At 37.8% G+C, this 27,394-nt stretch overlaps 1 protein-coding gene across 1 annotated transcript in view; it reads left to right on the forward strand.

Annotated features, from left to right (window-relative positions):
* The window catches only part of IQCM (IQ motif containing M), a 544,597-nt gene that overhangs the window by 312,696 nt on the left and 204,507 nt on the right, over positions 1 to 27,394 (forward strand). The window contains exons 8-12 of the mRNA XM_055144242.1: positions 205 to 314; positions 5,684 to 5,817; positions 7,568 to 7,589; positions 18,444 to 18,747; positions 21,408 to 21,628. Coding sequence (XP_055000217.1) covers positions 205 to 314; positions 5,684 to 5,817; positions 7,568 to 7,589; positions 18,444 to 18,747; positions 21,408 to 21,628 — 791 coding nt within the window. The remainder of the gene's footprint in view (positions 1 to 204; positions 315 to 5,683; positions 5,818 to 7,567; positions 7,590 to 18,443; positions 18,748 to 21,407; positions 21,629 to 27,394) is intronic.

Genomic DNA, 27,394 nt, shown 5'->3' on the forward strand with positions numbered 1-27,394 from the left:
CTTGTCAGGCTCTGCTGTGCGGGCAAAATACGCTTGATAGCTTGCCGGGCTCTCCGAGAGGAACGGAGGAATCGAACCCGGGTCGGGCTTGTGCAAGGCAGACGCCCTACTCGCTGTGCTATCATTCCAGTCCAAGAAGAGACTCGCTAATAATTTTCTTTTTTTTTCTGAATGGAAACTTGGGACTGTTAATTCATCGTTGAGCATGAAAGTGGGAGCGCAAAAGGCTCCCAAGAACAGCTCCGAGCTAATGGATTGTGCTTTGGGACTGTGTGCCTAGCTACAGAGTGTGGATTGAACTGGAGTGGGCAGAGGTGAGCATCACCAAGTCTTTGCAAAATGCCGACTAGAAGCTTCAATCTTATCCCTACAGTCAAGTGATTTGGAGAAGGGAGGATGAATAGATAAGAAGGGGTGAGATTCAAATCCTCATATTTGTTTCCTGGTATGTATTTTTGTCTTTCACTAGTGAAATTGACATGGTTTCTTTTATTCCAGTTCCTGTTTTGTATTTATTTTTTTAATTGCAGCCCTAGAAAGATTTAAACACCACAGTTTAAGTAATCATTCCCTCTTTTTATTGTGGTATAATATGCCTGTGAAATTTACCATTTTTCTTTTTTTCCCAATTTTAATTTTGATTTAGGTAACATGGTTGCGATTACAACTCACTTCAAACTGCAGCCATTATTCCTGTGTGTGTGTGTGTAGGGCGGTGGGTTGGCAGAGGTGGTTGACCACACCTGGTGGTGCTCAGGGCCTTACTCCTGATTCTGCACTCAGGGGTCACTCCTGGTGGTGCTTGAATTATTTTTGTAGTTTCTTACCAAATTGTGCTTTCAGTATACTAAGGAAAGTCACTTAGAGGATTTTGTCACATAATACACATTAATAAATTAACTTTTGGTAAATGAAACTCTTCGCTCACTTGTTTCTCCCATACCATAATGTTTTGCTTCATTCTTTCCCTTTCTTCCTCCAAAACATTTTAGAAAGTATTGCATTATTTTCATACTCATGACTTTCTTCATTGTGAGCTGCATTTGATAAAGCAGTCATTTGATTGATATTGTAATATCTCTAAGAATTAGCACAGATCATTCCAACTATAAAATAAAAAATATATTTATCCAAATAACTTCCTGAGTTTTGTCATTTTTCTAAAAATAAATTTACTTTTTGAAAGTTCTATAATAGACCAGGCACCATGGATTAATTCAGGCCCTGACTCCAGCAGCTAAGTGAATATATATATACATATGTGCATATGTATATATAAACATTTTCTTTTTACATTTTGAAAAGCATTCAAGCATCTTACACATACATTTTAAAACTTGTTTTTTTTTGTACCACTACCAGGGGTAGTGATGCCTAATGTAGTTCCCATAAAGAATCACGTTTACATTTTGAAGTACATATTCATTTTTCCATGAAATATTAAGGATTTGACTCTTTCATAGAAATGGCATAAATATTTGCACATATATCTTTAATTTTATATGGTTGCAGTTAAAAACCCACATAATTATCTCAATAATATGTTTTCTGGCAGCAGCATTATCTGGGCCAAAATATATTTTCCTAACCATCATTAATTTTATTGTATTGAATGAATTGTTCTAAAAGAAATTTGTTATTCTAGTTAAGATTTGGAAAAATAAAGGAGGCATTATATGAAAAATTTCTTTAGCAGTTAACAGATAAAGTCACCACAATGATAATTCAAGACATTAAACTAAGAAGTAGAGATTTAAAGTCAGCTATTCTCATATTTTAAAGAGCATTATTGGCAAATGCAAGATTTGGATTGTCCTGTTTCTTAGATTTAGTGATGGACCAGCATTTAAAAATCACACAGGCCATTCCTACATGAAAGTAGAGTTAGACAAGTAGAGAATATAATTTTTAGTTGGCATTTTGGATCAGTTTAATTTCATATGGAAATATTTTACAGCTCTCATTTTCTTTTATTGTGAAAGAGCATTGGCCTTTCACTTTTTCAAAACTACTTTGCAATCTTTCTTTTCTATGGAAACTAAAAGATTCAACCAAATCTCTGTAATTCTCTCAGACATGTTCTATTGACCTTTTGTTCTGACATACTTGAGGGGCTTTAGAAGCATCTGCTTTGGTAATAATGCAAGAACAGTTGCATTTCTAGAGCCAGCATCCCACCTAACACCTCCCGTCCCCAGAAGTTGAAGTGATTGCGACAAAAACCTGTATGAAATGATAAAAAGTTGAGTACTTGAGCAGATACTAGGTTATGGCAATGTACAGACTGTATCTGCCCGTGGGAATGCCCCTCTGCCTTCCCCCCCTTCTCCCCTCCTTGCCGGGAAGCTAGGTACGCTTGTTCTCTAGTAAAGGGAACATTAACTAAATTTCTTAAAAAGTAATGAAAGAGAACAAACTGTAAAAAGGCAGCCAAAAAAGGCGAACATCTGTTACTGAACATGTCTCACTTGACTTCCTTTTAATGTTCTTAGGAATAAATTTATGAACTAGGGAAGGTTCAGCACTAATTAGCTTGTTTTCATCAAACAAAATGCACCAGACATGGATGTTGAATATGAATGAAAACTTCAATAGTAATAATAAGTAGACATAGAAAGTGCCAATAGTCAGAGAAAACGCTGCTCTCCAGGGTTATGGCAACAGGCTTTGGATATTATGGTGACTTTGGGTAGCACAATAATTTATTATTGTTTAGACTTATTTGCCACATTTATTCTTTTAAATGGCTCTTTTGTTTTGGGGCCCCACGTGACTGTGCTCTGGGCTACAACTGTGCTCAGGTATCACTCTCTGTGTTGCTTAGGGAATTATATGCAGTGCTGGGGTCCAACCCAGGGTCGGATATGTGCAATTAAGGCAAGCACCTTAATTCCTGTACTATCTCTCAGGCCCTAATTTGCTTTTCTAAACAATCAGAAAAAAATATTTAAAGGAGTTAAGTGTGTTCATTAAGTGATGAATTAGATGCAAGCTTTTCTTTTCAGTTATCTACCTTTAGGCTAATGAGATGTTAAAAAGATTTGTAATAAATAGAGAGGTACTCGAAGCAAAGTTTTGTGTTATAAAAAGGATGATGTATTAAAAGCAGAAATAGTGGTACAGTCTTAGCTGATAATAGTTATCCATATTTATAATCCATTAGTCAAAAGTCATAGGACAGACATATTTAAGAAATCAGAAATTTTAAAACCTTAGAAGGGTAACAAAATTATGAATCTTCAGTCAGACCTGTAATCCAAACACGTATTGTCAGTAAAAATATTGGAATACATGCGTGCACATTCGGTGGGAAATAAAAGGCACTGTACAGACCTCATGCAGATTGGTTGATGTCAGATTTTTGTCCAGGGGTCAGGTGAGTTAAATTTGTGCCCATAGGTATAAGAAAAATGTATTGGTTTTCAATCCAATTTTGGATTCTGAGTCTTAAAGAATGAGACGCGTAGAAATAATTATAATAATAATTATAATTATTATAGTAATAATAGTGGTAAAGGGAATGTCAGTATAGGGAATAATTGATGAAATTAGACGGAAAGATAAAAAAAATGAATTTTTTTTCTGAAAACAAACATTTTAGTTCTCTAGGAATATTTATCCAATTTTCTTAATTCTTGGTGCAGGTATCTTAGAATTACTTGTGGAAATTTTATAAAATATTTAATGGCCAAATCAAGCAGCTATGATTATATTTCTCCATAGATGTTACTTCCGGTGATTGTCCTTCCTGTGATTGTTACTTCCTGTGATTGAACCCCACCTCAAACAGCGACACTGCTTTCTTTTTATTGCACAGTGTATTCTAACCTGACTGTTCATCATGTCTCTTTATCAGTTTATTCTGACCTTCCTCACAAAATGTAGCCTTTTCAAATCTGAGGACATTTTAGATTACTAATGTACTCCAGTGCCCAGAATAGTCTTGATAAGGAGTGAAGGTCATAAAATATTTGCTATGGAATTCATGCCCAATTCAATCAGCTGAATCAATGGCTGAATAAATAGCAGTACTCCTACATTATAAAAAAAATAAAGAAAATAATTGCTGAATAAATGAATGACAGCCTATTTGATATTTCATTTGAAAGGAGCTTGAAACAAATCCTACCTCACAACGTGAGAAAAATATCCGTGATAAGATTATTAGGAAGAAAAAAAAAACAACTAAGAACATTGCATATATTTCACTGTATTTATATACTATTTTTATTCTGCCCCCAAAGAATTGCACAATGCCAAGTGCTTTGCTCTGAAATCAACTCCCCCACCCCTTTCTTTTCTCTAGAATAAGTGACTATTCCCATTTATCAAACAAACCATTCTCTTGTCTTCTTCTTTTCTCTAACGTCCTTTGACATTCTCACTGGAAGACCCACTTTCAGATAGCACGCAAGGCATAGTCTAGCAACTTACTGCAAAAGGCCAGATTCATGTCAGGGCATAAGTCCAAAACTTTAAGTCCTAAGGGATTCTGTAAACATATGGGGACACTTGATTGCTAATAAACTGTAGGCGATATCAACAGTCTACTGTGCTATTAGGATGTAATTACTGGATGATGAAGTTCTTATCAGTGATAAGTCTTTCAGGATGCTGTTTACAATGATTAATTCCTAATCTGATTCTGACTTTATCCTTTAGCTAAACACTTAAGACCATTTTTAAAAGAGGTATACCTCTTTTTTCCCCCATACTTGTTGCCACATATTTATGACAATTCCATTAAGCATAAAATACATGGATACATAAATAATACTTGCAATACGTATATTTTGAAGAAAATTTTGAATGACTACAAAAAGAAAATCAACTTTATTTGTTGTAGCATCAATGTTTATTACCTTATTTTGCCTTTCAAAAATATGTTTTCAGTGCCTTTAATATTAATGAGTAGATTTTAACTGTAAATCAGTGACATTAATCCATATTTGGATATCACTAAGTTTTGGTTAGATTTTGTAGTTGAGCGATACTTTAGTGAATATGGTACATCATATTTTCAGTTAAATTGTTGTGCATATTTTTATTTTTCTTAGCATAAATTCTTGCAGTGGAGTTGTTGGTATGCCACCCTTTTGCTTTCCTACTATTATGTGTAATTAAATTGTCCTTCAAAGAATTGTTGCTTTTGGATTTTTACACAAATTTTCACAGCTTCTATCTCAAAAACAATAAGCACTCAAAGAAAAATAATAAGACAGCTCAAAGCAACTAAATGAAGATAGTCATATATAAAAAGAGCTTTGAACAGTACGACTGGGTGGTAGAAAGGACTTAATGAATTATAATAATTATTAATAAATTTACAAAATTATCAAAGGAGTCCTTTTCTATTTTGGAGAGGTATTTTTCTTTTTTGTTTCTTTTTTGCAGTTTTTATACATTTGATTTTCATAAAGTAGTTCACAAGGTATATTTGTTTTTAAAAAGTTATTTCCTATTATGAACGATCTCACTAGAGTTTTACATTTAGCTCCCAAAGGATTGGTATGGGAATTTCTCCAGGGCTGGTTTCAATGATAACTGATAACCAATAGTGAGAAATGGGTTGGAGAGATGCCAGGAGATTATTGCCTTTAACTCCGGAGGCAGCTAAACAGGATTTGGCCTTTGGGAACTCAGTAGCTGATTATGGATTGCTTGAATAATTGATTTCCTCTAGCCACAAGCAGTACTCTGTTTATTTCACCACTGACACCTGTCAGCCCCAGGAAGGGTGTGATGATGCTGGAGGCTGGACACGGATTCAGTTTGACCACACCGCCACCCCTGGTGTTCCGTTCTTAGCAGCAGTTGGTAAGAGTCCCCATTGCTCCATGTTCTTGGCTACACTTGAGTGTTAGACTGCGTTCATTTGGTGTTGTTTTTGTTTTAGTTCATATTTCCTTAGTGGTCAATAAAGGCTGAGTATATTTTCCACATTTCTGGGCTATGATTATTTTTCCTTTGCAAACATGTTATGTCTTTGTCAACATCTTATATCTTTATTGTTTGATCTTGGGCCACACCAAAGGGGACTGAGGAACTATGCATGAAGTACTGGGGATTGCATCTGGACCTCCAGAGTATAATAAATGTTCTCCAGCTCTTTGAGCTATATTTTTTGGTCCTAGTTGTATGTTTTTAAAAATAACTTACATATATTTTAATTCTTTTATTTTGTGTTTTTCCTTCCATTATTTTCTCTTTGCCCAAATTTTGGAAGTTCACTCCTCTATATTTTCCCACTTTTTTTTACCACACTGTCTCGTGCATTTTGGGCATTTCACTACTTTGAAATTATATTTGTATTTAGTTTTCAAGAGAGGTTACATATAGATTTTTGGGGGATTAAGTGGAGGACTTTTGGGTCACAAACAGCTATGCTCTGGGCTAAATTTGGGGTCACCAGAGCCACCAGAGGTTTGCTGTGGGCTTCTGGGACCACTTTGGGGGCTGCGCTGCGGACCACGTGGAACCGGGAGTAAAACTGAGATCGGGCATGAGCTGGGCATGCGCTCTGACCACAGTCCAAACTCCTGGCTCACTTCTTGATATTTTGGGGTTCAAACCACTTCTGAAGCAGCTGCTCTGTCTGGAATGCAGCTCACTGCGATCCCAGAAGGTGCGAGTGACAGTAATGACTGCTGCTCGGGAAACACAAGTGTTAATATTCAAGCCTGGCAGAAGAACTTTTCAGTTTACTTCACATGTTTTAATGTGCAATTTTATATGTAGATGCTATTAATGGTTTTCTCCTCACAGTTACCTATTCCTAAGCCCTTTATTTTACCTTTAGTGGCGGTGTGTTTATGAATGCTTATGATAAGGTCAGATAACTGTTTACCACAGGGAAATGTCCTTGATACTTAGAAAATATACTTGAACGGTGTTTAAGTATTAGGGTGCAGTATGCCAACTGCACATTAGATTTTTGTGGTAAACATTCCAGAACTTCTCACTAGCGGTAATAATATACAAATCCATCATGCTTTAAGATGCAGAATGAAAAAATTCCTTCCCCCCGGTTTTAGGTGTGACCAATCAATGCAATAGTTTAATCAATAGAAATAATTAATATTGTCCTGTATCACTGTCATCACGGTCATCCCGTTGCTCATTGATTTGCTCGAGCAGACACCAGTAACATCTCCATTGTGAGACTTTGATTGTTGTTACTGTGTTTGGCATATCGAATACGCCACGGGTAGTATGCCAGGCTCTGCCATGCAGGTGAGATACTCTCAGTAGCTTGCTGGACTCTCTGAGAGGGACAGAGGAATCTAACCTGGGTCAGCCGCATGCAAGGAGAACACCCTACCCGCTGCGCTATCGCTCCAGCCCAAAGGAAAATAATTCATATAGGAATTGGAAAGAGAAGGAGAGTTAATAGTTTTTTTCTGAAAAGAAACATGATGTGAAATAGAGTATCAGAAGTAAGCTTGGTAACATCTATATTTGGGGATCTGAGATAACGTGGGGAATGGTGACTGAAAAGTTTGAAATAAATCCACACAGATTTTGAAAACTTTGACCCAAGGATTTAATAAATGTTTTATATTTTCAGCCAAGCATTTAGTAGTTGTCCTGTAAGTGCATTGCTATGCAGCTACTAGGAGCTTGGACAAAGATGTAGAACATTGGTGGCAGCTGTGGAAAAGGAATGAAAGAATCTGAGGGAGAAAGAATGATTTTGGATGTGAAGTGTCAAGGCAAAATGGACTTGAGCTTTCATAGAAAGCTAAGACTTAGAAAAAAACAGAAACTCTTTGAAAATTTCTTTTATTAAAGAGCCATTATTTACAAAATGACTGACAGTTGAGTTTCGGGCATACAATAGTTCAACACAGATACCTCCACCATTGCCTTCTTTCCTCCCCCAGTGTTTCCACTTTCCCTCTCCACCCCAATCCTGGACAAAAGTGTTTAGATAGGAGCCAGACAGAGAAGGGAAGAAATCAAGGGAGGAAGAAGAGAACTAGAAATAATGGGTGAACAGCACGATTTCAGTTCTACCAGTGAAACTAGGGGTATAAACATAGCCATTTATCCAAAACACAGATTCAACAAAACTAACAACATGGGACCTAGCAGTAACCATTGAAATTCTTTAAAGCATTGCTATTTCCTTTGCACAAAGGAGATTCTAAAAGTTTCTGGTTTTGACTAGAGACTTAGTAGAATGAGTCAGACACTTGCCTTGTGTACTGCTGACTTGGTTTGATCCCCAGCACCACGTACAGTGCTGGGCAATGTCAAGAATTGCTAATCTACTCTTTACAATAGCCAGAATCCAGAAAAAACCAGAGTGCCCCCAAACAGATGACTGATTAAAGAAACTTTGGTACATCTACACAATGGAATACTATGCAGCTGTTAGAAAAGATGAAGTCAAGAAATTTGTATATAAGTGGATCTACATAGAAAGTATCATGTTAAGTGAAATGAATCAGAAAGAGAGGGACAGACATAGAAAGATTGCACTCACCTGTGGAATATAAAATAACATAGTGGGGGACTAACACCCAAGAGTTGTAGAGATAAGGATTAGGAGGACTACCCCACAGCTTGGAAACCGGCTTCATATGCTAGGGGAAAAGGCAGCTCAGATAGAGAAGGGAATACCAAGTAGAGGATGTCGGGAGGACCCATTCGGGTTGGTAGATGCGAGCTGAATGTTGACTATAGACCGGACATGATAGCCACTCAATACCTCTATTGCAAACTACAACACCCAAAAGGAGGGAGAACAAAGGGGAATGCCTTGCCACAGAGGCCGGGTGGGGTGTTGGGGGATGGTGTGGGGTGGTGAGAGGGATACTGGGATCATTGGTGGAGGTGAATAGGCACTGGTGGAGAGATGGGTAAATGATCACTGTATGAGTAAAATTCAAACAGAAAAGTTCATAAGTTTGTAATTGTTCATCACAGTGATTCTCTAATAAAAATATTTTAAAAAATTAAAAAAATACAAAAAAAGGAATTGCTAATCTCCCACCCCCAAAGATTCTAATTTTGTTAGAAAGGAAGGAAATTACATAAATGGTGGTTGTATGGCAATGAAGTCGTAAGAGTAATTTCTGGGGGAAAAAAGAGGATATTTTAGAGGAAAAGTCTTCAGGAATGTAGGTCAGAGACTCTTATTTATCAATCTTTACACATGACATCATCACAAATTATGTGCTAGTATGGTCAATAAAGGAGAAATAAAGGTTGGCAGTGTAAATTGTAGTGCATATTAAGGACTGTGTATTCCAAACCAACTACATTGTTTTGTGAAAACGTATGAAAGCAATGGGTTAATAGGTTGAAAATTAATTTTTGAGCCATTTATAGTTTTATAACTGTAAATGTGAGTTATGTACCATCTTGAGGGTAACATTTAAAAGACAGGTTTTGGTGTTGACAGGTATGTAGGATGTGGGTAAAAAGTAATTCTCACCACTGCTGGTGGAAATGTTGTCTGCAGAAAATAATATAGAGATTACTCAAAAAACTAAGAATAGAGATCCAATTTACCTAAAATTCCACTTCTTGGATTTACCCCCAAACACAAAAACACTTATTTAAAAAATATATGCTCACCATTGTTTATTCTAATGCTTAATATAATAGGATATAGGAACACCCAAATAGACAAGTTGTGTCTAATAGACATTTCCAGTAGACAGGTGGATAAAGAAGTTATCGTTTATATGCACAATACTGTACTGTGGATAAAAAAGAAAAGATGAAATTATGCAGTTCACTGGAGCCTGAATGGAGGGTATCATGTTAAGAAATGTCCAGGAAGGCAAATGCTTGCTGTTTTCACAAACCTGTGATATATAGTGTAATGACACAAGGGAATGAGTGCTATCAACTTATGCCAAAGAGACAGGTTAGGGAGATGAAGGGATCCCTGAGTCATTGGTGAGGGAAACTGACACTGGTGGTGGGTTTGGAGTTAGGACATTGAATGGGTGAAGCTGTTATCAATATCTTTGTAAATCATGGTGAATTAAAAGTAAAATAAAATATGAGTTCTTCATCTTCCTTAATTATTCCCTACATGTCACCTATAAATTTTTAAAGTACAGTATTATGCTTGCAGATGATTATTTAGAAAAAGAAAATGGGACCAGGAACTTACAATGCAAATGCATTCTACAATAATTGGAGAAAAATCAGTCCTTTTTTGTTTTAATGAATCACTATGAGAGACAGTTACAGACTTACAAACTTTCATAAGTATGTTTCAGTCATACAATGATCAAGTACCCATCCCTCCGCCAGTGCCCATTTTCCACCAGCAATGTTCCCAGTATCCCTCTTGTCACCCCCAACCCATCTCACGCCCCCTCCCCCCCACGCCTCTGTGGCAGGCACATTCTCCCTTACTCTCTCTCTCCTTTTGGGTGTTATGGTTTGCAATGCAGGTACTAAGTGGCCATCAAATTTGGTCCGTAGTCTACTTTTAGCACACATCTCCCATCCGAAGTGAACCCTCCAAGCAAATCCTTTTTTAAAAAAAGAAATGTGTTTGAGCCATACGTGACAGTGCTCAGGGCTGACTCTTGGCTTTATGCTCAGGGATCACTCTAAGGGGCTCAGGGTATGGAATCCAGGTCCTCTGTGTACAAGGACCCTCCCTGCTATGCTCAGGCCCTTTAATCTTCAGTTTTAAGTAAGGAATGGCATGAGCTACAAAGTAATAGAAACGTGAGACTGCATCCAAGAGTAATAAAAAACAGATTGAAGCTTAACACTACAGGATATATTTGTTATTCATTTACAATATTTTAAACAATCTCTAATTATGATTATCAGGGGTTACTCCTGGCTCTGCACTCAGGAATTACTCCTGGCAGTGCTTGGGGGACTGAGATGCTGAGTATCAAAATCAAGTCAGCCACGTGCAAGTCTGTACCTGATGTAGTATCTCTCTGACCACTCTCTCTCTCTCTCTCTCTCTTTTATCCTGGTGATATGATTTTTTTTAAATTAGCGAATCACCGTGAGATATAGTTACATGCTTACATACTTACAAACTTCTGTGTTTCAGTCATACAATGATCGAGTACCCATCCCTTTACCAGTGCCCATTTTCCACCACCAATGATCCCAGTATCCCTCCCACCACTACCCCCTGCCCCCCTCTACCCCCCCACCGCCTCTGTGGCAGGGCATTCCCTTTTGTTCTCTCTTTTCTTTTGGGTGTTCTAGTTTTCAATAGAGGCATTGAGTGGCCATTGTATTCGATCTCTAGTCTATATTCTGCATGCATTTACCAACCCAAGCAGGTTCTCCAAACACCCTATACTTGGTGTTCCCTTCTCTATCTGAGCCTCCTTTACTCCAGTATTTGAGACCAGCTCCAAGCCGTGGATTAAACCTCCTCTTTGTCTCTACTATTCTTGGGTGTTAGTCTCCCATTCTGTCTCTTAATATCCCACAGATGAGTGCAATTTTTTAAGTCTGTCCCTCTCTTTCTGACTCATTTCACTTAACATGATACTTTCCATGTTGATCCACTTATATGCAAATTTCATGTCTTCTTCTTTACTAACAGCTGCATAGTATTCCATTGTGTAGATGTACCAAAGTTTCTTAACAAATCATCTGTTCTTGGTCACTAAGGTTTTTTCCAGATTTTGGCTATTGTAAACAATGCAGCAATGAACATACAAGTGCAGGTGTCATTGATACTATACTCTTTTGCCTCTCCGGAATATATTCCCAGAAGTGGTTCTGCTGGGTCAAGTGGGAGCCCAATTTCTAATTTTTTGAGAAGCACCCATACTGTTTTCTAAAAGGACTGATCCAGTTGGCATTCCTGCCAGCAGTAAAGGAGAGTTCCTTTCTCCCAACATCCATGCCAACACTGGTTGCTTTTCTTCTTTTGGATATGTGCCAGTCTTTGTGGTGCGAGATGATATCTCATTGTTGTTTTGATCTGCATCTCCCTGATGATTAGTTATGAAGAGCAATTTTTCATGTGCCTTTTGGCCGTTAGGATATCTTTTTTGAGAAAGTTTCTGTTCATTTCATTGCCCCATTTTCTGATGGGGTTGGATGTCTTCTTTTTGTAGAGTTCAACCAGTGCCTTGTATATCCTTGATATCAACCCCTTAACCAATGGGTATTGGGTAAATATCCTTTCCCATTCTGTAGACTCTCTTTGTAGTTTGTTCACTGTTTCTTTTGAGGTGCATAAGCTTTTTAGTTTAAGATAGTAACATTTGTTTATCTCTGTTACCACTTGCTTGGCCAGTGGTGTGTCATCTTTGAAGATAGGTTTAGCTTCAATGTTGTGGAGGGTTTTGACAACCTTGTCCTCAATGTATTTTATGGATTCTGGTGTGATGTTGAGTTTTGAATCCATTTTAATCTGATTTTTGGATACAGTGTTAGGTAGAAATCTGAGTCCATTTTTTTTGGGGGGGCTGGTCACACCTGGAATTGCACAGGGGTTACTCCTGGCTCATGCACTCAGAAATTATTTCTGGTAGTGCTCGGGGGACCATACAGGATGCTGGGAATCGAACCCGGGTCAGCCGTGTGCAAGTCAAACGCCCTACCCGCTGTGCTATCACTCCAGCCCCTCCTTCTTTTATGTTTGGTGTTGAGTCAATGAAGTCCCTGAGCTGTTGTTCATCCATAAAAGAGTATATTGTTCCTTTAAGTTTGAGTGACAGCTTGGTTGGGTATTCTTGGCGAAGAGTCCCAATCTCTTCTTTCTTACTACTCAGTATTGTTTGTGAGGTCCCAAAGCAGGCTCCTCAGCAGCCATGACAAGCTAACATTAAGTCTCAACTAGGCCTCAGTTTCTGTTTTCCCAAAGTAGGACTTGCAGTTTCTGGTAATCTCCCAGTTGAGTAATTTGCCAAGATAAGGAGTTGGGCAGTTGGATCAGGCCAGTCATGAGGGGATATCGCACACGTCTTGAAAAAAAAACCCAAACTATTACTGGTACCTGCTGTCTAATTGCTGACCACTGTTGTAATAGGGCATTGCTAAAAATAGACCACTATAGCTGAACCCTGTATAAACTGCTTGTGATTTGGAGTCGGGGTCCTTGTCAAGACTCCACTAAGTTGGATGAGACTTGCACCCTAGCTCGAGCTAGCAATAGAGTTCTTTTGTTTTTGCATTATCGTGTGTGGACTTGGTCTCTCCGCAAGTGGGTATCTGAAACTCGGGCACAAGAGCTTCAGTACAAAAACAACTTTCTTCCACATTTCATTGAACATTAATATTTTGGAATAGCCTGGGATTTTATTGAGACTTCAGTTCCAGTTTCAAGTGGGGGCTAACTACCTATTTTGGACATAAAAAGCAGTGCTAAAAGTGGCATTTTCCTTGCGCATCCCAGCTACAGCAGATATCAGGAATCTGAAACACTTTTATCACTGACTTCCTACAAATCTGAGGGATCTTACAGATCTGATGTCTTCAACACCAATACCTAAAATTCAAGAACTTTTGCTTTATATATTAGTTACCTCAAGTTCTCCTTCTCTGAAACTATTTTTCTCTAAGAGATACTGTGTGAAAAACTTGTCATAGCTGATTATAAAATGACTGTCCATCAGTGTTTCTTGGTATCAGTTGAACCCTTACATGACATCAGATTACCAGAGTGGCAATGAGCCAGTTATTCTGAGATCTTGTCAGATGCTCTTCCTGAGTTGCTCTTTCTCTTGTTACTCAATATGAAAGGATTATAAAAGAATAAACTATATCAAACACACAGGTGTAGCTGTTGAAGATACGCTGTTGTGGCTATTAGATCATCCCAGTTTTCTTGTGAAGGACTCATTTTTTTGGTGTACGTGAGCTCCTGGTGTCTCTTCCTTTGCTTACAAAACCACCCATCCTGTGGTGTTAAGGCCTCACCCTTAGGACTGAAAGGCCTTTCCTCCGAATGCACATACACTCCCAGATTAGGGTGTTAGCCCTAATATAAACTTTGGGTGCAGAGGGTAATTCAATCTGTTATACTTTGGGATTGAAGAATTTGAGAACCAAATTTATGTGGCTCATTGGGCAGTTTCATAAAATATTTGATGTGCTTTTTTAATCCATGTTTTCCCTGTAGCATGAATTTATTATTTTTTTAAAAGTTTTATTTTGGGCACCATGGTTTACAAACTGCAATTAGTAGGATTTCATACTGAAACTACTTCAGCACCCTATCCTCCACCCAGGGGGTCAGCTACCCTCCATCACTGATCCAGAGTCACCCCCGCCCCTCCCCAAATCCCCCCACCAACCCTCATAGTCAGATTGCTACTGAAGACAAGTTCTCTGTTCCTTTGCCTTTGAGCATTTGTCATTCCCCTATTCTGGTTCTTCATACCCCACATATGAGAGAGATCATTCTGTGTCTGTCCTTCTCTTCCTGACGTCACTCCACAGGAGACTCTCCAACTACATCCCCCTGACAGCAAATTTCATGTTTTCTTACAGACGAGTAGTAATCCACTGTGTATATGTACCAGGGTTTCTTTATCTAGGCATTTGATCTCGGGCATTTGGGTTGTTTCCAGATATTGGTTATTGTAAATAGGGCTGCAATAAACATAGGAAGGAAGATGTGTTTTCTAATGTAACATTTTCTTTTTTGTGTGTATGTGTACTGCATTTTCTTGATGGGGACTTGTACACACCCTAATTTTTTTTGTTATAGACTGGAGGGCTTATAAGAAGGTAATATTTTGTGTTCGATAGCTTATGGGTTTAGATTAATATTTTTTCATTGAAATGATGCATAGAAATTATATTCCTGGTGCTGGAGGACTCCAAGGTTAATTTCAGTGATTGTACTACTCTAAGTATACTTGACAAAATCATAATGTTTAGATCTATAATATATGTTAGAATGGAATGGTTATGAATAGCATTAATGGAATTACATTTTATTTGCAAAGTTTTCTTTCTTATCACAACTCTTCTTTCTCTTCTAGAAACACTTTGTAAGAGTAACGCCACATATCCAGCTAGGAAGCATGCCAAAATACAGGTATATGTTATGTAAGAGCTGACAAGTATACTAATGTGCATCTTTGGAGGTTTATCAGTACAGTTGCCTGACTTAAGAATCTAGGTTTAAGGACTTGGAGTTTGTTTAGAGATCAAGTTTTTTACATATCCAAATATCAGTTTTTAGGACTTTCATTTTATTTGACTTAAGTGAGAGACAAGATAATTTTTTAAAGTATACTAGCAATATTTCAGTAGACCAGTCTGAATAATTGTTTTTGGTTTTTGTTTTTCAGACAAAAACACAGGTAATCATACCTCAGGTGGGTTCAGCTACTTATTTTATTAGGAATATGTGCTTCAGTTCATGATGGCAAAGCATGATTTTCATGAGGTAATGAGGAAGTCTTACATTGCTCTGCTCTCTTATATTCCAATTTTATAGGCGATCTTTTATGAAAATGACAAATGCTTTGAGATAAATTGGAGAATGACATGGAAAGAAGAGGCTGTGGAAAATTAACAGAAGGATCTGAAATGACACATTTCATACTTGTTTTCTTTTATACACTGGGAATACAGATATTTATTTAATCATCACATATTATTTTAGTATTTATTTAGGTACAGAGTACTAGATAGGTGATACAGGACTAACCTGGGTTACTAAATTCTTAGAAAGCATGAACACGGAGAGCTAATTTCCCAGTAAAAGTAGAAGTCTATTAACATGTTGATGCCGTGTTTTATATTACTTGAGCCATATTCAAATGTTGAGCCTCTGGTGATACACACCAGCTGAAGCTAAAATACACTCTCCAGTACTGGAGATACAGCTCAGAGGACTGAGTGTATGTTTTGCATCTGGAAGACCGGGTTTGATCCCTATTACCACATGTAGTCCCTTGACCACCATCAGGAGCAACACCCAAACACAGAGCCAGGAATAGTGCCTGACCACTGCCAGTTGTTGCTCCCAAAGACAATAAAATAAATATTCTGCCCGAGACTTTTCATAACAAAAGTCATTGCTGTACAATGATTAAGACTTGTCTAGAATTTTATGGTCTGAAGGCAGGTTTTTTTAAATTTCTATTTAAATACAGATATTTCCCAGAAACATCTTTGGAATGTATCAATACTCAGAAAACATGGTCTTAAGAATCCTTTCCAGAGCAAAAAGAAAAGCTGTTCATATACTACTAGTTGAGAATAAATTTCTCTTGATCTTCTATAGTGTATTCATTCAAGAACAAATATTGGACACCTGCTATTTTAGGGCCCAATGCAAACCAGACGGATGTTTTACATTTGTGGAACTTAAAACCAAAGTTGGTTTCTTAGTGCCCCCATTCTTCCTCTTTCACTTTGCAGAGGATCTCTAGGTCAAGTGAAGGTATTTCATTTTACTTGATTATGCAGACCAACTTGAAGGGAGGTCAGTTTGAACAGATTTGTTTCAGGAATTCTATTTCAGTTAATATTGGAGTAGATCATCTCCCGTTAACATTTCCACAGATAGTAATCAATAAACTGGGAATCTGCATAACAAATGTTTGAAGGGACTGACTAGTGTTGCCAGGCAGGCAGGCAGATGGAAGAATGTGTTCATTGAAAGGAAGCAGCTGTAAGGGACTGAGATTGCCCCAGATTTCCCCAGGTTTAGCAGGCGAGGAGGAACTTGCTCTTAGGCTGAAGGCCACAGTGTCATTGGCATGAGAGGCTGCTCGCCAAATGACTGGATACTGATTGGGCATCTCACAGAAGCAGACACACACTTGCTTTGCACGAACTCTGCTCAAAATCCTGACTGACTTCTGAACTGTGTTTGTGAAATGCAGACTGAGGGGTCCAGCCTGAAGCCACATTGTATGCCTCCCAGAAATAATAGGAGTTTTCAGTTCCTTATCATGGCAGGAGGCAGAAATTGGAGTTTAAGTAATGGATGGAGTAAATTCCAATGAGAATCATTGGAGGCCAATACTTAAAAAATAATGAATATATTTCAGGTAAAGGAATCATGGTAGTACTAGAGATAGTTATGTATTTTCTAAGTAGAAGTATAAAACCAAGCTTCAGCAAGCTCAAGGTGATTGATCAGTTGCTTAGTCACCACTAAGAATGAAAAATCAACTTTTCTTCAAGGGCAATAACAGAAGCTGGAGCATTTGACATCTAGAGTGGTTAGTATACAGCAGATAAAATAACAGACATGTTAAGAAACAGGTAAATCTGATTTATAAAATAAAAATGCATCCCACATGTTGGAATTAGAAGACGAGGACTTTAAGACAACTACTATAAATGTTCAACAATTTAGAAAAAGATTTCCAGAACAGCAGAGGAACCTAGGCAGAAATAGAAACAATAAAAATAACTCTGTGAAAATTGCATAACTGAGATGATATAAGAATTGAAAATGATTGAAAAATTGGATGGGTCAAACAACATATTGAAGAAGGTAGGAGAGGCTGGTGAATGTATGATCAAAAAAGACTAATCCAAAGAAAGCAATAATTGGGAATATATGAACAATGTGTAGATTAATAAAATGTAGATCAATGTTAATTGGCATGTTATACCGAGCTCTCATAAGGAGAAAGGAAATTGAAGTCAGAAAAAGTATTTGGAGAAAAATGTAGAATTTCCCCCCAAATATGATAAAAGTATCTTTATATTTATCCAAGAAAAGCATCATATGTTAAGCAAGAAAATTAAAAAAAAACAATAAAATAAACAAATGTTGCACAGCAGAGTCAAAAGAGTTGAGAATCAGAAGCAAAGGAAAAATGTCAAATATAATTAAGGAGAAATATACATACATGCAGAAGGTTGCAGCTCAAGACCATCTTTTCTTCAGACATGATGGAGGCCAGAAAACAATTAAATGAAACATTTAAAGTACTGAAAGAAAAATTAATAGATGCTTCTCTATCCAGTGGAATTATTGCACAACATGGAGAAAGAAAAAGGATATACAAGCTAAAGTAGGGAAAGGAAAAGCTTCTTGTCACCCTTCTATACTTCAGAGATGTCAATGGAAGCTCTCCATGCCAGAAAGAAATGAAACCTGATGAGAATTTGAATCCCTACCAAATACAGAACACTGAACATAGAAAATGTATGATGTTCTATGCAATGTTTCCCCCTAATCTCTATGAAAGGCCATTTACTAAGGCAAAACAATAAGATCACTCTGGTATTCATAAGCTACATGCAAATATCTATATATGACAATAAGTAAAAAATGGACAATAAGTGAAAAAATTAAAAAATAAAATAAATCTAAAAGGTAATAGAAAAAAATAAAATGGCACACCAATAAATATTTGGCTAACCAGACGATAAGAACAGACGAAAGGATAAAAATCGAATAGGACAGAGGTATGTTAACCCTAACTATGTGAGTATTCCTATGTACTGTGTGGAATCTCTGTTTTCAGTTAAGTCATTCTTGCTCTTTTCTCTGGGACATGCAGTGCAGTGGCCAGGAACAGCAGAGCCCTCAATGACGTATGCAGCCTGCTGCTCTTCCGCTTTCCTAAGAGACTGGGAGACAGCCCCTTCCAGTGCACATTCAGATGTGTCCTCATGCCCAATCTCAGGCTACAGAATAATATGCGAGGTGCCTCAGGAAGACCCAGGACACAGCGTTCTGGACCTACATTGGACAAATTATCATGTCGCTCATACCGAACTGCAGAACAGGAAGCATATATGCAAGACTCTAAGTGGATTCAAGTTCAAATTCATTGGCTGCCCGAGGGTCCACGGAACTTAAAAGTGGGTCTTTACCAAATTTCATGTGGATGACTTTGAACACAAGGTGGCTGAAATGAGACTCATCCCAGATGGCTTGTTTCAAATGTATCCCTACTTGTAACCCCCAGGAGAAATGGCCAGTTCTGTACTTGTGAAAGGCACAGACCTATTTTCTTACACCACACCTACTTGCAATCCCAAAATACTAATACACAGGAAAAACATTACAATAAAAAGCATGGCTGAATACAAAAGTGAAAACCAACTCTATGCTGTGTAAACGAGATACATACAAAAAGATAATAATCAAAAGTAAGTGGATGAAAAAATGAGAAATAAAAGATAACTGAAGAGGGTTAGATTGGTGATATTGACATCAAAGTCATTTTCAAGGACTTTTCAGAGGTGAAGAGGCTACTTTATAAGTGTAACACTGTAACACTATTGTCCAGTTGTTGTTCATTGATTTGCTCAATTTTCTCTAGAGGGCACCAGTAATGTCTCCATTGTGAGACTTGTTACTATTTTTTGGCATATTGAATACACCACAGGTAGCTTGCCAGGCTCTGCTCTGCAGGCAGGATACTCTCGGTAGCTTGCTGGGCTCTCCAAGAGGGGCGGAGGAATTGAACCCAAGTCGGCCGAGTGCAAGGCAAATGTCCTACGCGATGTGCTATCCTCCAGTCCATTTGTAAGTGTAAAAGGGTCAATTACTTAGAATTAGATAATAATGTTGAATGTGTATGACTGAACAGTACAGCAGGATTAAACTACAAAGTGGATAACTCCATAGTTACCACTGAAAAATTTCTACATGATGCTTTTAATAATCACCAAAGCCTTATGATAAAATAACATAAATAGACATTGAATTTGAGCACATAATTAATGTCACAAAATTGACAAGGTTAATTAAAGAACATATCCAACAACTGTATAACATATGTTCATTTTTTAGGCAAGATCTATTTTACTTATTGTGAGGCATTATGGTTTACAAGAGTTTAAATATTTTTATCAGGGATCCAATACCACCACGCTATGTCCCCCAACAATTTCCAAGTGACCCTCCACCACAGTCCACTGGACACTTTGTGACAACCTTTGTTCTGTGGTCAGGACAGAAGGGTCTGTTTTCCTTGGATAGTGTTTATTCTCTTGATATATACTACATATTTATATGAAATGATCTGGTATTTGTCTTTCTCCCCCCACTTACTTAAGTCAGCATGAACCTTTCCTGTTACAGTCATGTTGTAGCAAAAGGCAAGATTCCATCTTTACTTAGAGCTAAGTTGTACTCATTGTAAATATACAATGTAATATTTATCCACCCATCTGCTGTTGGGTCACTAGATTATTTCTACATCATGTCTATTGTGACTAATGCCACAATGAACATTAATGTGCACCTATCTTTTTGAATTTGTGTTTTCGTGTTCTTGGGATAGGTGCTTAGGAGTTCAGTTGCTGGGTCAACTTTTATTTTAAAGTTTTAGAGAAATCTTCATACTGGTTTCCATAGAGATTGAACCAGTTTACATTACCACCAACAGTGAATAAGGGTGGTTCAATTTTCTTTACATTCTTATTGGTACAAATTCTTATTTTTTTGATATGGAGAATTTTAACTTTTGTATAGAGTTATCTTATTGTTTTAATTTGTATTTTCCTGATAACCAGTAAAGGAATTTTTTCATGTGTGTGTTTTCCATTTATATGAATTCCTTAAAAGATCAGCTCTCCTTTCTACTTTGATATGGATATTTGTTTTCTTGTTGAGTTTTGTGAGCTCTTACTGTATCTTGGACATTATCTATGTCATATGTATGGCGTACAAATGTTTTCTTCCACTCAACCAGGATGTCCTTTTGTTTTAGTGTTCTTTTGCACTTCAGAAGCCTTTTAGTTTGATGCAATCCTGTTTCTTCATTTTGAATTCTGTTTTATTTTTAGTTGAGTTAAGTCCACCAGGAATGTCTGCCACATGCTCTATAGCAACTAGAGCACCAAGGTCAAGTGAGGCTGGACTCCGACTCAGGGCTCTCCGTTAGCCTGAAGTGGCCGTGCTGTCAAGTCAAAGTAAAGTGATCAAGTGGTCATTGACAGGGATAGGGCGTTCACTGGCCCAAGAAAACCACTAGCAGCTGTAGCACCGGGCGGAGCTACATGTCTGCTGGGACATTTACACTTATTAGCACCTGACAGTAACTGTGATTTGATTGTCAGGTGAACCTTCTTTGTGTGATATCGTGTGGTATGGTGTGATATGTGTGAGATTTTAGGGTGTTTTGCAATATCCGTGACATCAGATTTGATCAGCAACCAGATGTTTAAAATACCAGCTGCCTGTGCACCATATTTGTGTGGACATGTGAAGCAACCAGGAGTTTTAGCATTGGAGTGCCAGGGAGCACTTGTGGCTCAAGTTCGAACAAGCCTTAGGGGGTGAGGGATGATCGAGGTCTAAGATTATGGTACCCCCAGGCACTTGTGCACCCCGCTGGCACAGACCACCAGTACCCAGTTAGTGGATTCCTGGATGTAACCATGCACCAAGTTTGAGAAGATCCTGCAGGAGTACAGGGGTGCCTGGCGCTCATTGTCCATATGAGGTGTCTGTCAAGTTCAAAGGACGTGGAGTTGATGGGGGACTCACGATTGTTAGTGCCTAACTGAAGGCACCTGTATACCCCAGAGCAAGACAGCCTGAGTGGCACCCAGGCATCCCGTCACCAGTGACTTACAGAGCCCTGGATGTCTGGGCACGGCGGCGGACCTCTACAGGTTTCCTCTTAGTAGCAGACCTGAACCTCAGTCACAGCCTGTGTCCTCTGGGACTGAACATGAGCTCAGCAGGCAGTGGTGGCCCCTTGCAGACTGGCTATGCTTCTGATAGACTGTAAGGTCCATTTATTTTTTATTTTAATTTTTTAATAGAATTTTTTAAAATGTTATTTTGGTTGAACCAAGGAGCCTTTCACATCTGCAAGATTAGGATATTTTTTTTTTTTTGCTTTTTGGGTCACACCTGGCAATGCATAGGGGTTAATCCTGGCTCTGCACTCAGGAATTACCCCTGGCGGTGCTCAGGGGACCATATGGGATGCTGTGAATTGAACCCGGGTTGGCCGCATGCAAGGCAAATGCCCTACCCGCTGTGCTATTGCTCCAGCCCCCAAGATTAGGATATTTTTCCAGCCCTGCAAAAATTTCTTTTTCATCAAGACTTGGGTGATCACTTTTATTTTTTATTATTTTTTAAATTGATTTTTTATTTTTTAAAGGTATTTATCTGGATCCTGTAGAGTGGGTCGTCTGGGTCTGATCTCTAGGACGGGGCGCCGGGGATTGGAGGAGGCAGACAGAGGATGTTGTTTCTGGATCTCATTGAGCCTGGAGTCCAAGTTTGAAAAGTTCAGCTTTACCTGGATTTGTGGGCCTTCACTCATGCATGAGGTTTGGCCCGAGTGTCCGGAAAGCGGCCTGGAGCATGGTGGTGGCTGGGTAATTTTCAAATGAATCACCATGAGGTACAGTAACAGACTTACAAACTTCCGTGCTTATATTTCAGTCATACAATGATCGAGTACCCGTCCCTCCACCAGTGCCCATTCTCCATCACCTGTATTCCTAGTATCCCTCCCACCACCCCCACCACTCCCACCACCCCTGCCTCTGTGGCAGGTGCATTCCCTTTTAAACACTCTCTCTCCTTTAGGGTGCTGTGGTTTGCAATGCAGGTATTAAGTGGCCGTCATGTTCGGTCTACAGTCTGCTTTCCGCATGCATCTCCCATCCCGAGAGAGCCCTCCAAGCATCCTTTACTTGGTGGTCGTAGGGTCCATTTAAAATGTGGAACTAAATCTTTTTGCGTTTTCTTTTAAACATGTGGTCTTTGCCATCAGTTTAAAATAATGGTTAAAGTACTTATGAATACAAAATCTTGAAACCTTAAGACTCTCCATTAAGATTCTAAATCAACCTATTTATCCAGTTCCTACATTTTACTGTGCTAGAATATTTTTTATTAATAACTATCACTGTCATTGTTATTCCGTTGTTCATCGATTTACTGAAGCGGGCACCAGTAATGTCTCTGTTCCCCCCAGCCCTGAGATTTTAGCAGCCTCTCCTTACTCGTCTTTCCCAATGATTGGAGGCTCTTTCAGGGTTAGTGGAATGAGACCTATCGTTACTGTTTTTGGCATATCGAATACGCCATGGATAGCTTGGCAGGCTCTGCCCATGCGGGCGGGATACTCTTGGTAGCTTGCCAGGTTCTCCAAGAGGTATATGTGTGTGTGTGTGTGTGTGTGTGTGTGTGTGTGTGTGTGTGTGTGTTACTCTCTATGATTTGTTGCCTACTGTCTGAACTCCATCAAATATGGTGTGGTAATTATGGAAAATGGGTAGGAAGTGTGTTATAATGTGTCTGGAAGCGGCCTGGAGCGAGGCGGTGATTGGGTAGTGGAGATTGGCTGAGGCTGGGTCCCTTGGGGCGGGGAGGGTTCTCACCACCCCCCCCCCCCTGAGGTGCCCTGAGTGAAAACAGCCTGGCTCAGAGTCCGGTGACATGGCTATGGGGGCCTCATTTTATACTCCCGTCTGGCAGTAGCAGCCGTTGAGATCTGGAGGGTGGCTGATGAGGAGATTATCTGGTGCCGGCAGGGTGTGGCTTATGGGTGTGATCTGTGGTCTTTGGGACTTCATTCCTATGTGAGGCCAGCCAGAGCATCTGGAAAGCGGCCTGCAGCATGGGGCCGGTTTGGTAGTGGAGGTCGGCATTTGTCATACAGGGACTTTATTATGTTGAGATATGTTCATCCTACTTCCAATTTTTTGAGAAATTTTATTTTATTTGGAAATTGAGTCTTATCAAGTATTTTTCAGCATTGACTGATATGTTCATGTGATGTGTGTCTTTATCTTTGCTGTAGTATTTGCAGTAATTGACTTGTGTATGTTGGACCAGCCTTACATATGGGATAAAATTTCACTTTTTATTAATAGATAATTAAAGTTTATAATTGTGTAGCTCTGTGACAGTATATAAATACATGATGATATTATATGTTTATAGTAATGTTAAGGTTTAGGGCTTTGATATACACCCCTGCCTCAACTCACCTCTTCTAAAATACCCAGATCCACTGTCCTATGCTACTTCCTGTTCCGTCAGCATTCTGTCTCCTGAACATCTTCCCTTTTTGGTATTCTCAGTGGTGTCACTCAGAACCAAGGGTTGGTTATTCTTTGATACTTTTCTCCATTCTTTATATCCACAAATGAGTGAGTCAGTGTTAGTCAGTGAGTCAGTGTCATCCCGTTGTTCATCGATTTGCTCGAGCTCATCTAATATTTAGTTTTCCCTTTTTGACTTTTAACTTTTTTGTTTGGTTGGTTGGTTTTGAGCCGTACCTGGTAGTGATCAGGGTGACAGTTGGCTCTGCACTCAGGGATCATTCTGGTAGGCTCAGGGACCATATAGGATGCTGGGGATTAAATGTGGGTTGGCCGCATGCAAGACAAGAACCCTACCTGCTATACTATCTCTGCAACCCAAAGGCTTATTTCACTTAAGATAATAATTTTTAGTTACATATATGGTCTAGTCATCATCTAACCACATGATTTCATCTTTTCTTAAGGTCACCTACTATTCCATTGTATATATGTACCACACTTCTTAATAAACTCATATATCATTTGCTTTAATAGCTACAATAATTAGAAGTGATAAAATAGGAAAAATTTAATGTAAATTACCAATATTAAAATGAAAGAAAACATCATACTGTGTTCTGTAGAAATTATGAAAGATCACTCAAATCCACTCAGCAACTAAGATGAAGTGGAAAAATTCGTTGAGAAAAGACAGCAAAATTGACACCAAAATACATAGAAATTTAGAATAACTGATGTTTATTACATGATTTTGTATTTTAAGATCTCACAAAAGAATGGCTTAAAAATATTAATTGTTACACGTACATTATTTCCAAAATATCTGGTGGTATTAAATTTGTTTATTTTATTTTGCCTTTTATTTTCTGTAATGATTCTTAACCTGACTAGATTGAAAAACCTCAAATTATTTTATGTGCTACTTAAATTAAAATTGAGTCCAAGATTGGAGCAAGAGAATAGTACAGTAGGTAGAGCCCTTGCCTTGCACATGGCCAAACTGGTTTTGATCCCAGCACCTTGCACAGTCTACTGAAGGCAGCAGGAGTAATCCTTGAGTACAGCGACTGGAATAAGCCCTGAGCACTGCTCTGTGTGGTCCAGAAAACAAAGATCTAGTCCAGTACTTTCAATGATTAAAAATTTTACAATCTGAAATATGAGTGTTTATTGTAATTGTTTGTCTAGAGATAATCAGCTAATATGAGTGTAAACCATTTTCTTGTATAATCGACAATCTGTTGCAGGCATAAAGACTTATGGCAAATTTCGCAGAGATAAATGACTAATTTTTGTAATGATATATTCAACATTTCAGATGTGATGGTTGATGAAAATTATAGAGACAATTTAATTCAGTCATTTCCATGTGAAAACTAAAACTCAAAGAGATTGAATGGATTATTTAAGGTCACAAGTATAAAAACCAGAACAAATACTATAATCAAAACCTCTATTTCCAGTATTAGTACTCTGATGTGCTGCTTTATTGCCAATTTTACCTTAAATTTTATCATCTTTTTAAATAATTACTTAAAAATAGACTTAGCAAATGAATGAGCAAATCTGAGTCACTCGGGTGATTAAAAAATGTTATTATAATAGACTCCTAAGAAAAGGAGTGATAAGTGTAAAATAATTAAACTATAAAAATAAAGCAAAGCAGTTAATAGTATGAGTATCTATATATGTGCATACAGACACACAAATATGTGTGTGTATATGGATACAATTTTCTTTGAAAACATTTAAGTGAAAACAATTCTTTAACATTTTCTTTTTTATATTTGAAATTTCATGGAACTTTAAACTTCAAGTGTTATGATAAGACTTGGAGTTTTACTGTTAGAGATGAATTCCAGTATATCTTCTGCTCTGAGTTTTCTTAGCGTCTGTATATGTTTCGTTGCTCCTAAGGTAACTTCTGTGGTCAAATGATATTGTTTTGTGCAATTTATATTATTAGGTAAATAGTGCACTCAGTATGCTATTAGGTAAAGAGAAATAGTATAATATTTTTGTATAATAAACAGATGTCATTTCAACATCTGAGCTAAAATTATGAAGCAGGAGCTATATTGATTATGATCTTTTGGATGATTATGATGCTACTGTATTTTTATTCTATTTTTGGGACCATACCTGACAGTGATTCAGGCTATACTTGGCTCTGTTCTTAGGGGTTTCTCATGGTGGTATTTGGAGAATCATTCCATTCAAGGACTTTACCCAAGCCTTTAGCATGTAAACCCTGTGCTCAGAAATAAGCTCCATTTCTACATTTTAGTTTTTTGTATAATATATTTTATATCTAAACAGTTTTGCTTGCGGTCTGCTGTTTCTGTGTACATAGTACACTGAAAAGTGGAAAATGGTACCTCTATACCTCATCTTTCATTTCACCTTTACATTCAATTAATAAAACTTGATTTATTTTTGATGTTTTTCTATAGAAAACTGTTGATCTCTTGCAGATTAATGTGACTTCAATAACATATTTTACTTTGTATATTAAATATCTAATGTACATAATTTTAAAATAATTGATTTCCAAATACAGTATAAAATAATTGATAGGTCCTTAATCCACAGAGAGAAACTTGTTCTACTATTCTTAGAGGTAGTGTTTGAGCTGTGGTCAAGAGAAGTCAGGGCTTACACCTGTTTCTGCGCTCAGAATTCACTCTGAGATCTTGAGGGGGGCGTACCATAAGCATTCTAGGGACAAATTGGGATCTGCTGCATGCAGGACAATTGTCTCCACCTGTATGCTATTCTGTTCTAGCCCCATCCTATTATTTAGTTATATTTAATTTGTAGTTGTAATAAGTTTAAGAGCTGATTTTATCTAATTTTAGTACTAAATTAATTAGTAAAATGTAATATGATTTTAAAATTCATAACATGACATAACGGGAATCATTTTGGGGAATCCTTAAGAACTTTAAAAAATTATTTAGAATCCCAAGCATCCAGATCGTTCACGTAAATGTGTAGATGAAGGAAAATGATGTGTTCATCTTCCTGTTTTTTTGGCACAACAGAACTCAAAATTATATTCTAGTAACAGCAGATGACTCACTAATGTGTTACCAAAGGGCAAAATTTTACTATTCTAAATTTTCTCTTTATAGAATATAGCAATACCTATGCTGGTATATCTACATATTAATATAATTCACATTCCAGAATCTGAAGAGTAGATAGGTTCCTTAGTCTTTCATTCATATTGAAATTCCTCTGATTTGTTCATTAGTACTCCCCTCCAAAAAGTGATAAGGCCCTCTTCTCAAAAAATTCTTGACAATTTATCCGCTAATAATTCTACTTTGGTTTCCTTTAAAATTTTGCTATTAATGGAATGTTTATTTTTAGATATCTTCTGTGAAAAGTTTTATTTGAGTCAGTCAGTAACCAGCATAGATTTAAAAAAATTAATAGCACATAGCATTTATCCAGTGATACTTCAACTTGTGTCTTT

The sequence above is a fragment of the Sorex araneus genome, chromosome 7 (genome assembly GCF_027595985.1).
Source record: "Sorex araneus isolate mSorAra2 chromosome 7, mSorAra2.pri, whole genome shotgun sequence".
In the NCBI taxonomy this organism is placed as follows: domain Eukaryota; kingdom Metazoa; phylum Chordata; class Mammalia; order Eulipotyphla; family Soricidae; genus Sorex; species Sorex araneus.